General features: G+C 36.0%; 1 protein-coding gene across 1 annotated transcript in view; it reads right to left on the bottom strand.

The window, feature by feature from the left end:
* Rgl (Ral guanine nucleotide dissociation stimulator-like) overlaps nt 1-15,261 on the bottom strand; it is a 225,841-nt gene that overhangs the window by 61,333 nt on the left and 149,247 nt on the right. Inside the window, exon 3 of the mRNA XM_081745578.1 lies at nt 11,035-11,231. Within this exon, the coding sequence (XP_081601704.1) occupies nt 11,035-11,231 (197 nt within the window). The remainder of the gene's footprint in view (nt 1-11,034; nt 11,232-15,261) is intronic.

Genomic DNA, 15,261 nt, shown 5'->3' with positions numbered 1-15,261 from the left:
AATAATAATAATAATAATAATAATAATAATAATAATAATAATAATAATAATAATAATAATAATAATAATAATAATAATGTTTACTTTTAATTTATTTATTTATTTATTTGCGTAAAGTCAGGTTTATTTACAAATATAAGCCTACCTGCAAAGTCAGTTTTTTTCGGAATACATTAAGGATCAATTTTTCTTAATAGATAGTTCTAATACCGAGTTTCGTCTTTCTAACACCATAGGCTCAATCTTTTTTGGGAAGTACTCAATTTTTTTGCATATATTTTGCCAGTTCCCCGAGCCAAATAACGAAAGAAAGGGCTTCGTACGCGATTAGATCTGGTGAAAATCTATGTGTGTAGAGAATTTAGTGGCTCTAGGTCACTTCTTTGTATGTGAAAAGTGGACGAGCTGATAACAGATAGAGACGTAGACAGACACACATATTTATTATTATTACTAAAGGTACGCGTAATAGAAGAATTCATTTCCACTTGTAATACTGAAAATGTCAATATGTTGCACGAGTAGAAACGATTGAGATTTAAAGCAGTACATTTCTGAACGGAGTGAGAATTGTAAGGTGATTTTATATGTACTATTTAGCAGGGGTGTCCATCACACAACTACTTGAACGCAATCCCCCCATCCCAAATTGCAACTTACTACTTTCTCTTCCCGGAAAAAGTAGCAAAGACTAGAGTTGGTTGTAACAAAACCAAAATAACTTACTATAGGCAAGGGGCAAAGATAGGCAGGGGGAACGGCGTGACGTCATGCTGCTACCTATCGTCCCCCCACCTTTTCAGATTTACTTTTACCCCTGTCTCATAGTAAACACAAGTAATCTGAAAGGTGGATCAGGCACATAGCCAAGGGGGGAGAGTCCCCCCCTTCGGAACCAGAAATGAAAAAAATAAGGAAGATTAAACAAAAAGAAATGAGAAAAAGAAGAATCAGCGTTAAAAATAAGAAGCTACAGCAAGCTTTTCGTTACTCTTTCTTATGAGGAGATTAGTATTACTTGTAATACATGGTGGCGAATGAGAGGGATATCCTGGAAAAGTCAGGGAATTTGAAATTTCTAGAAAAGTTACGGAATTCTCAGAATTTCTGCTACTACTCGTAGTCAGGGAAATTTCAAGCTTTCGAAAGCATAGTGCCGTTCTGTAACAGTGTGGACATTTTTTATCATAATTTTTCGTCATCGCTTCTCTACAGTATCAAACACGTTATATCGGAAACAGTTTCCTACTTCTCCTTTAACCTGTCATTTGGAACAGATAGTAGTTGATGGAATATTTTTAAAAAAAGAAACAAAAGAGTTATGTGAAAAGTTTTGTTAACATTTGATTTAACAGAGAAAGGAACGCAGATATTGTAAAATATTTTAAAAGGCATTGTTGAATATGTCCTTTTTATAATAGTGGATAAGGTCATAATGAAAGGAAAACCTGTTATATTTGAATGATCAAAGGAAGGAACTTAAATATTGTAAAATCTTTTTCAGCACTTTATTTTATTCTTTTACTCGAGATTTCTTCATATTTTGTTATTAAAATACTTACTAACATATCTCATTTTATTGTCCTGACAAACCAATATTATGTTGTCAGTAAAATAGTTCAGATTGACTGAGCTCCTGGTGTGCTAACCACAGTATTTCGTGTCAACCCCCATCCACCAGTACGAAAGCCTGGCTAAACGAACCAATGGCCAGTAAAATAGTTTAGAATGATCGAGCCCCTGGTGTGATTACCACAATATTTCATGTCACTGACCCCATCCCCCTTCCCTTTACGAAATCCTGGCTACGTGCCTGGATGGATGCATCACATTCATAATCTGGATTGAAGGAAATCCTTATTGTCCCTAACACGTAATAATAAATTACCGAAGCTGTATGTTTTTATTAGGGTTACCTATGAGACAAAAGTTAAGACTGTCTGTCTAAACGATGTCTCGGGCTGTGAAACTGTCTCGATTGGAAGAGCTCTGTCTCGTCTCCTCTCCGCACGGAAATTCTGTCTCGTCAATTCTCGTGGGTAACTTTATGCATTCTGCTTGGCTAGTGGCTACTAATAGCCACAATTATGGGTGCACCCCCAGAGTTCATTCAATACTCTCTTCCATTTTGGAAATGTTACAGGTCCTTCGAAATTAATGCCGCATCCACAGTCCATATACATATTGTGGTATATCCTATTATGAAAGGCAAAATCATCCTTTTATACGTAATTTTTATCTCTCATAATTTCTTGTGAAAATAGCCTGTCTCTTTTTTGAGTTCCAATGTGGCTATATGGTTTGTGTACGTGAATTAGGAGACCCAGGTTTGATTCCTGGCGGAAGCTCATGTGATTTGAATCATATGCTAATCTAAATATTCACGTCTCGTATGAAATAGTTTAGAATGATCGAGCCCCTGGTGTGATTACCACAATATTTCATGTCACTGACCCCATCCCCGGTGCTGAATTCTAATCCAACTAACTAACTTGCCTCTCACTTTTTCTTCTCCTGAACTTCGATTTCATTTGTCACGACTACGCCTGCGAATGTTAATCTATTCTCCTCCTTGCTTATATTACTATAGATTCAATAGTTACGTTGATTTCAAAGGTAAGGTAGGCCTAATCAGTTTCCACCATGAACTTTTTCTTATCTACATTTACTTTTGAACTGTTTCTACTTAAAGACGATATCAGAGGTTATAGGAAAGGGGGGCAAGAGTACGCAAATTTTAATTAAACTTATATATTTTGGTAAAAAATAGTTACAACGGAAAACTTTTACATGGAACACAAAACTTGAACTCTCCTTTACGAAATGTGAACTCAACTTTTATATACCTCTATTCTTAGAGGAAGTAGAACTCATAAAATGAAAACATTCAAATTCGTACTCTTGCCCCTATATGTGGGGCAAGAGTACGAAATCAAAGGGGCAAGAGTACGCACCCAAAAGAGCATTAACAATTATCACAGATGAAGGTGCTACTCCTTTATATGATGTGCATTGTTCATGCCACCATTCATGGCATCTTGCGCACTTGATCCAGTCTTCTATTGGTGGATCACTGTAAATGATATTGCATAATTGACACTCGTACACTACTTCCTCACTGACCTGAGGAGTTGTAGCTACAATTTCGGTTGTAGCTTTCCTGGTGCAAAATGATGTTTGCCATTGCTCTTTGGAGGGCACCGTTTCGAAAGTAAGTTTGCTTGAAAGGAGAGGATGTCAGAATCTCTGATTGACTTCGAGAAGATCAAGATCTACTGGTTGAGTGCTTGGTAGCAGTTGGAGGAGGACTGACAACCACCAAAGGAATGCATGGTGTAAATGGTCCACATGGGCCCCCTGCTTACCTCCCTTACTCCTAAGATCTAGTTTACTGGTTGAAAGTTTGGTAACCGATGAACGAGCAGCCAGCAGAGAAGTGTTTGATGTGGATAATCCGCATGAGCTCCTGCTTGCTTCTAGTGAGAATCCAGTTTTACTGGTTGAAGGTTAGGTAACAGATGAATGAGAACGAGCAACCGGCAGAAGAGTATTTGAAGTGGACAGTCCGCATGAGCTCTTGCTTGTTTCTAGTGAGGATCTAACGTTACTGGTTGAAGGTTTGTTAACAGATGAATGACAACGAGCAACCGGCAGAAGAGTGTTTGAAGTGGACATTCAGCATGAGCTCTTGCTTGCTTCTAGTGAGGATCTAGCGTTACTGTTTAAAGGTTTGGTAACAGATGAAGGAGGACGAGCAACTGGCAAAGGAGTGTTTGATCTGGATGTACTGCATGGACCCCTTTTTACTTCCAGTGAATCATCCGATGAACGATTTTGGGCTCTATTCAGATCTGATGCTTGATTTTTTGCTTCAGGAATGCTTTCGTCTTCAGACCTGGCATCTACATTTAAGTCTATCACATCCACAATAGAAGGAAGAAAATCTTCTTCAGTGAACACATCTGGATTCAGTAGGACAACTCCAGATTCTTGAAGGCTGGATACCAATGGTTGCAGCTTTGTAGTCATCATCATCATAGGTATTCTGCCTTTATTGGCAGGTCACTTGCCGCAGCTGAGAAGCTTCCATGCTCCACGCTTCTCCGCTAACTTCTTCGTCTTCGCGTATGATCTTTCTGTTTTTATATCATCCATTAATTGTAGTCTTCTTCGTCCCTCCCTCTCTTTCCCGCCACCATACCCTCTAGGACATCCCTCATGATACAATATCTTCTTAGGCAATGTCCCAATCAGTTTCTCTTCCTCTTCTTAATAATATCTAAAAGTGTTCTTTTCTCACCCACCATTTCTAACACTCTCTCATTCGTTTTACGCTCGACCCAACTAATTCTTTCCATTCTTCTCCACACCCGCATTTCGAAGGCTTCCAGTCGATTTTCATCACCTTTACGTAATGTCCACGTTTCCGCCCCATACAGTACAACACTCCACACGAAGCATTTTATGAGTCTTTTTTGTAGTAAGCCTCAGTAAACAAACTCGTGGGATGTTGGGATGGATGGTTCCTCATCCATTTATCACACACAGTTGAATATCAGGATTTCATCGGGTCAAAAAAGGAGCGATCTAATAGTTTCAAATTATGACTGGGATTTGGTGGTAAACTCAACATCACTATCCTATTTTGCCTGCAGAAATCAATCGCTTCGATTGAAATGTGATTGGTCTGATTGTCAACAAGTAAAAATACCTTTTTCGTAACCGAATTTGATCGCACATGTTGGTGTAAATAATATAACCATTCTACGAAAAGTTGTGAGTTGATGAACCAGAATTAGATATTCCCACAGAACCTGGCGGCGAACCATCGAATAATTCTTGTTTCATTTGTTTTGTGGGAAATATCTGGGGAATAAAGGAACCAGATGCACTCACCATGAAACAGCTGTTATGTTAACTCCAAAATCACTAGATACAGTTTTATTCACAACTGATTTTTAGTCGCCTTTTGGCACTTTATGAGGAACCGTGTTTATTCCAGTTTTGTACATGTTGTAGATATCCCGTGGAGAAAAGACGTTTTGTCTTACAAGATCTTTTAGACAATTAAAAAAAAAAACATTCAACTTGTGGCTTGCTAAAACCACGAGCTCTCCCCAGACCAGTCTTTGAAGGCTGTTGCAAAGCAATTGTAAAATGTCTACGACGGAAAGACTCTGTCCAATCTCTTTCTGCCATTCGATTCACACGACTAAACGATATGGGGCACCTAGTTACGTTCAGCAAAATTGTATGCCATTCTTCTTAGATCTTTTAAAGTTAATTCATAGAAGAATTGATCCAGTAATGTGATATATTACACTAATTCGTTCTCCATTTCTTCGGTAAATAGGCCTACTGGCTTTATTGTACCTAAAGACGTTGCAGATTCTCATTCAAAAAAAGAAAAGAAAAATCCTTAATTCTCCTTATATCAGTAATAGGAATGCATAGGATACAAAAAAAATCAGATAATATTTAGACCCTTTATAAAAATATATTTCCAGCTTATTCCATCAGTTACAGAATGCTTGCCACCTACAAGGGTAATTTAAAAACTTCCCGACCTATCCTTGATGAAGCTACATATTGTCAAATGTTAGGTTAGGTTAGCTTCATACATCTTTATAGAATCCCTTACCAATCATTGGGCTGATACCGCCTTATGCAGAGTCGTTTTAACGTATGATTACTAAAGGACTGACCACTACAGGAAACATACGGTAGTCGAACTTTTTAGTATGGCACTAATTACGCGTCAAAACGACTCTGCATAAGGCCCATTGAAATTTATCACTTAAGACTACTGACATTTAAGATAAAAGAGGACAAAGCGTACTATTTCTGAAACCTGAATAAAATAAGCAAGCGTAACGTTATTCAATAACTGCAGATGTCACTATTTCGCACGTTTATCTGTTTCGAAAACTCAAACACCACCTTAGATACTGTTATATAAGGAATGGAATTTAGAATAAAAATTTATCCCTCGTACATAAGAAAATATCAGGATTCTTCAGAATTCTTAACGTTAGAGGCTACATATGGGAACCAGTATTCGTAAAGTTTGCCGTCACTCTCTATTACAACGGAATCTACATTCTTTTTTGATTGTTAGTTCTAAATCAAATTGGATTCTTTTTCATAGAACAGAAGGGGCAAGAGTACGCACGCGTACCCTTGCCCCGTAGGTATCTGCGTACCCTTGCCCCCTCACTACACAATTGACTTTCCCGTGATGTTGTACAGCCAACTGTTGGAAGAAAGTCAATTTACTTCATCCTGTCAAACAATGGATATGTTAGAAACTGACGCTTTATAGTACTTTGAAATCGTTATAAAATTGTGTAAGTTATTCATTAACTACTTATGTTCCAATATTATATCGAACTATTAGAAAAACATAAATAATTACCTAGATAGTTTGTAGTTTACCGCAGCACACTCAAATTTGTTTAGGTTCCAGACGCCATTAACATCAAACTCCACGTGACGCATTATTGCCATACGCGAATATATTCACCTGATTTTAGGGAATCGTATCCTTACCCCCCACGTACTCTTGCCCCCCTCTACTCTATTTGTAGTTTCTTGCACTAAACCATTTTCTACATATACAAGAATCTCATTGGGGCCGTTCAATACTAGTTCTCTATTAATATCTTTAATTGTGTGTTGTATATGTAACTTAAAAAGTAACAGGCACAACAAGCTGCAACCCTGATTCAGACAATGAATTCCGAAAGAATCATAGATTATTTCCTATTTGTCCCTTACTGTTTGTTTTATTGATTCACGAGTGTACAAAAACATATTTTGGCTGGTAGCACACAGGCGTCCGATGGACGTCCCGTTCCTGGATATTAGGATGATTATGGGATGTTTTGCCAGTGGTCAATAGTCCACATCCTATAAATTCAGATCTCTGCTTGTCTCGGAAACTAGACTCTCTGCGAGATTCCTATGGAGTATTTCTCGGCCCTTTATGAGATAACTGGATGAACTTTGGACATCAAATATTGTCCCGCGACAGGACATCCCTTTAAAACCCAGTAGAAATCCAATCCTTAAAGTATCCTTAAAGTTTGTGTGTCTAAATGCTCTGTGACAAGAATCAAATGTGTGAAGCTTCTAAAGAACAGTCCGTTCATATGCTACGTGAAGAGAGATGCATTTCGACAATATCTGAGGGAGATGAATACAATCAAGTGAAAGGAATATTTTACTAACCTTCGTGTAAATAACACCCTGGACAAAAGTAAATCTAAGTGAAATCTGTTAAGAAAGGACATTTCATCATTTCTGAAGAAAGAAAGAAAAAAAAAAAAAAAGAAATAGCATTACTCTTAATATTAGTGTTGCGTGTTGTGGATGTGAACTCAATAGCAATGATTATTTAAGACCATTTGAACATGCAGTCTGTGTTCAAAGACAATTTTTGCGCGACACGTGAAATGAATTGTCATCGTAGTGAAAGCTTAATAAATTACATATAATCTAAGCGGGGAGGGGGGGGAGTTGTTGCACAAAACAACTAACGATACGAAAAACTTTCCCTTCGAGTCATGATTCAACGTCTTAAGATACGTTAGCACTTTTTGTTTCTTATATTGAGAAGCACTAACTACAGTTAACAATTCCCACGCAACAAAAGGACTCTATAATATTGTGTTTCATTTCAAGATTTTTTGAAAGAAAGAAAAACCTCAGTACACTTGGGTGATTGCCACAAACGTTTGTTGTTACACAATGGGAAGCACTACAAAAAAAAAAAAAAAAAAAAAAAGTGCATGTGCATCTATTGTTAACTTTTTTGTCTCTCAGCCTCTAAAAGACAATTACTTCCCTTACTTACATACGCTATGTTCTGTATCAAACCCCAAAATTAATTATGCTATTTCAATACTGAGTACAAGTAGTCTTAGGGGTCTTCATTTCCCATCCTACCACTTTTATTTATTTTTGGTAAACAACCCACAACCTACAAACTGCTGGGCAATTTTGGGAAGAAGGCCACTCGAATGTCTGCACCATTTTTCTTTCTTTTTAGCCCACTGATGGGGATTCTTTTTTCTTTTAAATGCAGTGGCATACGCACAATTTCATCAAGGAGGGTTCGAGCACTTAATTTCATATCATTTCAGGACAAGTGTGATTTATATATATATATCAGATGAAACATTTAAAATTGCTTTTGGTTTTTGGAAATATCTGGAAATGGCATTTTTAAAAAGTTGTTCGTCTCAAAGAGGACACTCAATGACACCACGCTTGACCCACTGTACCCCCGGGGGAACGGGAGGGGGGGGCAACTTTGAAATCTTAAATAGGGAGATACAAATTCTCCGAGAAAAATACGTCTTTTGTATTTAACATATTTTTGTTGCTTGATAGATGCCGCTGTAATCGACAAAAATCAAAATGGGTTATAAACAGTTGAAAAATAATAATATCTCAGGAAATACACATCAGATTAGGAAAATTAAAATACATAGTTTCGAAATTTTCGTAAATGCTACCAAATGACACCCTCCTCGGCCATCTCAGGAGGTTAGAAAGGCAGTTGTTCTAAAATCAGTAATGAGAAATCTCTGTTTTATAGCAAAAGCAATTCATTGCTTTGTCTACATTATTGATGTACAGTAATTTCTGTGACAGATGTTGATGAAATGGACAACAGTTGGAAACATTCGTTGGTTTGTTTAACAATGAATTAAAATCTAGTTCTCTAGGAACGAGATGGACGTAGTAGTAGTTTCTTCTCTTCGGAGTGTTTTTTTTTAACCCTTTTCTTGGCAAGGAGATTTGTGTTGCTCAGAAAAAATACTGGAGGCGACTTCCGTGCCATTATAAAATAATAGATAATTGCACATTTTAGTTACATGTTTTATTTAGACAAGGCTGCGATGTAATGTATCCCATAGGATACATTTCCAAAATAGGTAGTCAAAGAACGAAAAATGTTCAAAAAAATATGTATCCCAAAGGATACTTTGTCAAGAAAAGGGTTAAATGTGAGTCCCCTTAGCTGAATCCCTACGAACTAATGACTCTATATAGTACTGAGCATGCAATACTGAGTAGTGCTACCACTGGAAACGTTGACTCGTGAATTTTGTCTCAAAATTGATTTTAACTAATTGTTAAATGCTTCATGAGTTTTAAATTCTAAAATGTCGCTACACACCCTAGGAGGTTGCGTAACACATCGGTTGGGAACGACTGGTCTAACGGACTGCCAACGTTGGTTCCACGTAGTAATTAGCCGGTTTGCCGATCATTTGCCAACGTAATCCCTGCTTAAGAAGTTGTTGGCAAATGATCGGTAAAATCAAAGTTGTTGGATAAATTACACCAAACGGTTGGTTGGCCAACATACACTTTAAATCACATTGGGCCAAGTTATTTTAGAATTTTATTTTCGCATTTTCCAATTGCAAATTATGCCGCCCATTAACTTACGTAGAGTTCACCAAATGTGCTGCTAGGGTTACGTGACAGGGGATCAAGCGGAAAATTCTTCGCAGCAGAGCAGAGTCGCCTTTTTCTTCTTATTCCCTTTAGAATGCATATTTATTAACAATAATACATTATACCGTTGATATAATCAATCTGTAAAACAAGGTTGTTTCTACAAAAGTTGTCGACAATATAAAGAGATTGTTAGGTTCTCAAAGTATGAGCATAAACGCTGCGAACACCCACGTGTCAGCGGTCATTCCATTGCGTACCATTTATTTGTTTGGTGCAGTTATACACACACTATACACAAAGTATACAAAGAAATAAATTATGATACAGCGTTGGACATAGCTGTTCGCAGCTGGTATTTTCAAGGTCAAAAAGTTGTTCCTAAAGTCACCTCTACAAGTCAGTGGGTTATAAGGTCGTAGTATCATACCAAAAGGTAGTCGTTCTAATAGTTGGCGTACACCTTCTGACTTTTTAAATACATTATGAAATTTTGAGTTAAAGATAATACAAAAAAGGAATGATGATATACTCACTGAGAGAACAAAATCTGTGAAATATTCTGTCACAGAAATGTCAAATTAATTATTGTAGAATTCAACTACAATGGCTTTACATTTTAATTGCTTCTATATAAGAATATATGATTGTAATTACTTTATCACTAATTTGCTTTTCAAGTACGATTCAAAAATTGTTAGTTTTTATTATTTCTTGTACACGTAAATCAGTAAAATACTTAAATAATAATTTCATTCGCTTCTGAAAATACAATACAAATGCAAATTTAAATCTTTCGCAAATTACTATCCAAAAAGCAAAATCTAATATATATATTATTATTTCCAGTTGCCATGGCGACTTGATGTCCAAATTTTTTCGAATCCTGTTAGTAAGATAGTGAAAAAATCGTATAAATATATCTTTCTTCCAAAATTCCTTTTTTATTTATTTATTTATCTTCCTAAGACTATTTCAATTTTATAACCATATAAAACATAATTCTCGATAGGAATGTTTATAACATTGCTTAAGTTGTTTATTACCCGTACGTAGTCACGTATAATCCAGCTATTTACATAATTTCATTTTACAAAGAGTTATTAGACTTCTATAACAAAATCTCAAGCAGAATTTAATCTATAGTTGCTAGATCGTCTGCGTTTATCGTTCTTCGTAAGCGAGAGACTCGATATATCTAACATTAATTTGTGAGTATAAAGCAAATATTGGAAATAATAATAATAATAATAATAATAATAATAATAATAATAATAATAATAATAATAATAATAATAATAATAATAATAAGAAGAAGAAGAAGAAGAAGAAGAAGAAGACATGAAAATGTCGTCAATTTCTATGTATGTTTGCCAGTAATACTTTTGCTTAATGACATAACTATTGGGAGACTTAATAATGACACACGTAGTTCTTTCACACTGTGAGAAACTACAAATATGTGGTTTGCGGCGGAATTCTGTATGAATAAAATGTTAAGTATTCACATGTGACTGAGCGCCTTAAGAAATAGGTAAAAATTCATTCATTCAAAGTACTCACCGGTCAAGTAGAAGTGTAAGAACTTGCTTCGTGGTGGCGAAGGTCCTGTACGTGGCCAAGAAAACATTGATGTAGGTGGACTCCAGTTCTCCATCGTCCGTGGCCAGACTCTCAACCAACTTCTCCAGAGTACCTGCTTTCACAAATCGAACCCTTACAGTCTCCCATTCCAAATGCGATATCTCGTCATCGGAATCCTAAAAAAGAATAAATAGTTAAATATAACTTAACACATATACACTGTTCTTTTTTAAACTAAAAGTGCTAATAAGCCAATGTAATGTTTGTAATTCTGAGTCGCCAAAATTAAGAAAAGGAATTTTGCTTTTTAAAAAACTGCAAAAACGCTATCTTCTTATAGATACGTAAGGTAATAAATAAAAGTTTCCATCAAATGCATTTGCATTTCTCATAACAAACTTCGTAGTTTCGTATAGAATAATTACAACCTATAGTATAAACGTTATGGAGATTAGGAAGCCATCTGTTAAATTTCTCTTATATGATCAACTTTTGACCTCTAATATAAATTATTTTCTATTTTACATCTTCATTCAACATCAAGTTATAAAGGATAGGACCTACCTACTGTACTATTAACGTGGGCTCCGAATCACTACCAGCCTTGAATCTGTTATTGCTGGCGGGAGTACGGACCAACATGCAATACCAAGCTGACAATATAGTCTGTTCCTCATCACGCTATCTCGCCTACAAAAGAGCTCGATTATAAGATGAATCCAGGAGTCCCGGTTTGGAATTCAATTATTTCAACGAAACACAAAAGGGTAATGTTCTCATAAGGCGTTCTAGGGAGAATTCCGATTGGTAGGGAACAGGGAGGATTCGAAAGAAAAATTGTAGCAGGATATCCTGAGAATAATACGTTTAGGATTCTGAAATTGAAATACAACCACTAGTCTCTCTATGTGTTATTATTAGTAGCACAGTACTTTCCCCTCTTACGGTGGTTACACATACAAAACACTATGTCATTATAAGGAATGTCTAACTAGCACAAATTTCTCTGCATAGTAAAAAGAAAATTCTTTGTTAAAATTTTTCTCTGCAATTTCACTTCAAAACGGATGCAATCTGTGTCACTGAAGTCAGCAGACGCCAACCAAACTCCTTAGCTTCTTTGCGGAGAGTTCAATCAGCCAGAGAAAGCCATTTGAAGAACCTTTTTCCTCCCAAAACAAACAGACACCGGTCGCTTGACCGACTTTCTAACCATGTGCTTTGAAACTGAAATTTAGTGAGTTATTTTTTTATTTCATTTCATTTCATTTCATTATTTTATTCTAACGCCAGTCAGCAGGGAAAAATAAAGGGATTAATCAGTTTATACTGTCAACTTGTTAAGGTTCACAGTGTGCTTGTGAAATGTCTTTTATTCTTTATTGTCCTAAGCTGAAAATCAAGGATATGTAAATACTTCATTGACTTGAGTGCTGAGAATAGCGGACGTCAATTTATCTATCCTTCCTAACATAAGAAGTAATTCACACAGGAAGTAATCATTACTTAGTAAGTGCGTAGTGAGTACAGTGTGTGTACATTACAAGCTTTACAATTTCACATATCAAAAAATATGCTAATCTTGCAATAACAGTGTAAAGAGGTAAACATTAGAGCCCTATACATAGTCGTTTTTAATGACGTATTAAGAGTTTGATTAACTTTAGTGTATTTAGAAGCACTTTAGTGAGGTTAGTAACGATTTGCATCGAAAAGAGTTAGCCATAACTTTTGCGCAGGGTTGTTCAAACACGTTAGTAGAAATCAAGATAAAACAGAAATATTCTCTTCTACCTTCTTTTCTCCTATTGTGTTTCGATAATCCTACAAAAAAAAAAAAAAAAAAAAGTCGTGCTTGGTCTTTTTCGATGTGAATCGTTAACAACTTCATTAACGTTTCTAAATATGGAAGTTAGCATAACGTGATAGTCAAACTCGTAATACTATAATAAAAATGACTCTGAACACGAGTCTAGAAGTTTTAAAATTGAGCACATCATAAAATACGCTAATCTCGTATTACCAGTGTAGAGATATTCAGAAATAAGAACTAAAAATGGGAAGTTTTACAATTGCATATATCGCAAACATACGACAAATCAGAGGTAACAAATACCAGTCTACAATAACATTAGAATACAAATATTTTTTGAATTCTAATGTTTCTACTTCATAAAGCTTACTGTAGTAATTTTCAACCGGATAATCTGTGACGTTACAGTTTGCTGCTACCCTCTTGTAACCAACACGGAGTAAAGGGGAGCAAGCATAAAACCTGGCTTTCAATAAGAACAGAGTGACATCCAAACAAGAATATAGGTATTATAATCTACGGTGTTGCTGGTATACTACTCCTGGATTCATGACTACTCCTACACTACCAACATTTGTTTTTCCTATTTTCCTACTTCATCCCTTCCCCCTCCTTTGCTCAAGTATTTCTCTTGCAATGTATCAAATGATAAAAGCGTGATCCTACATCATACATCGACTAGTTGGAAATGACTGGCTTACGACTTGTAAACAAAACACTTGTACATCTTGAATGTTTCGTGAAGTAAGTCTTTGTAGACTGAAGAAAACAGAGATAAAATGCACGTAAATGAATGTAATATTAGTGAAAGGAGAAAACCGAGAAAATTCATGAACACAATGGTATTCATCGTACGCGTACAGCCTGGGATTGAACCAGAGACCCATGTACCAAAGATAAGAGCTTTATCATTGATCCAGTAGTCCCTAAAGCACAATGTGTTCTAGTAAACTAATATTTCCATATATTTCCTATATATATATATATATATATATATATATATATATATATATATAGGGTGTTTCAAAACAACAGCGACAACGTTTGGGAGGTGATTCCTGACACCAAGATAAGACAAAAGTATAGACCAACATGGGTGCACAAATGCTTCCTTTCAGAGTTATGGGCTGCCGAAAACATGAAAAAAAAATGAACTTTAAAGGCCCATAGCTCCAATACTATGGGACCTACTGTAGTCGTGTCAAGGCTTCACTTAAGAACTAATATATGACCTATCCAAATATCCATGTTTCAGAATCGTGCGATACTTCTGCAACAATTTGTATAGAGGTAGTTGGTGAGTACTTCAAATCAAATGCCCGTAAGCAAACTCCCTCTATAAAAATTGTTGCAGAAGTACCGCAGGATTCTGAAATATGTATTTTTAGATAGCGCATATATTAGTTCCTCAGTGAAATATTGACCCGACTACAGTAGGTCCCACAGTTTTGGAGCTATGGACTTTAAAATTTCATTTTTTCATGTTTTCGGCAGCCTATAACTCCGAAAGGAGGCATTTGTGCACCCAGGATGATCTACACTTTTCGTCTTATCTTGGTGTGAGGAATCACCTCCCAATCGTTGTCGGTGTTGTTTTGAAACACCCTATATAATGGCATTCGGAGTCTTGTATTTGTTTTGGACTTACATTCTAAGAACTATTATCACACAGCCTGTGCTTGCTCAATCATTGTGAGACATTTCACATTCGAAGAAAAACATTGACACAAAGCACCGACGGCAATATCTTATACAAAAACGCGTCTTTTCACTCAATAGAGAACAAAAACAAATTCTCATAATGTGATAATCACAATAGAATTTAAACATAAAGCCAGAAAGAAAGAAAAGCGGAATTGTAGTGCATTTATTAGCTATATAAATGAAGGGGGGATAGGGAAGCGGACTAGTACCATTATGACTATAAGCAATGTAAAAGTCGTACTTTAAAAAGCATTATTGGTACTGGGAACGCAATAAGTCTACCTTTTTGCTGCCAATCGGTTGCAGCAGATAATTCCTAATATTTGTCACATTATCTGTTTATAAACACACACCCATTAATTTATCCATCAATATATCCAAAGTTACGTAAATAACTAATCTACTTCCTGAAAGAAATATTTAAATTAATACCTAAAATATAAGGCGCTGAGAATAAGATAGTTACAACTAAAAATGAAATGAAATCTTTTTAGCTAATGTCCCTTGATATGCCCTGTAGGCTAAGGAAGACGGATGATTAACAGGTTGACTGCCAAGGTGATTTGAGGGTACTGGTCCCACGAGGCCAATATAATTTATTCTTACCTCTGGCTCGATTACGGATAGTTACATCATATTTTTGTCGCGATATTTTGTTTTTCCCGAAAATATAACAACGGGAGCCGAAC

This window comes from Thermobia domestica, chromosome 2 (assembly GCF_964235325.1).
Source record: "Thermobia domestica chromosome 2, izTheDome1.hap1.1, whole genome shotgun sequence".
NCBI lineage: Eukaryota > Metazoa > Arthropoda > Insecta > Zygentoma > Lepismatidae > Thermobia > Thermobia domestica.
This window is presented reverse-complemented; position numbering and strand designations above follow the sequence as displayed.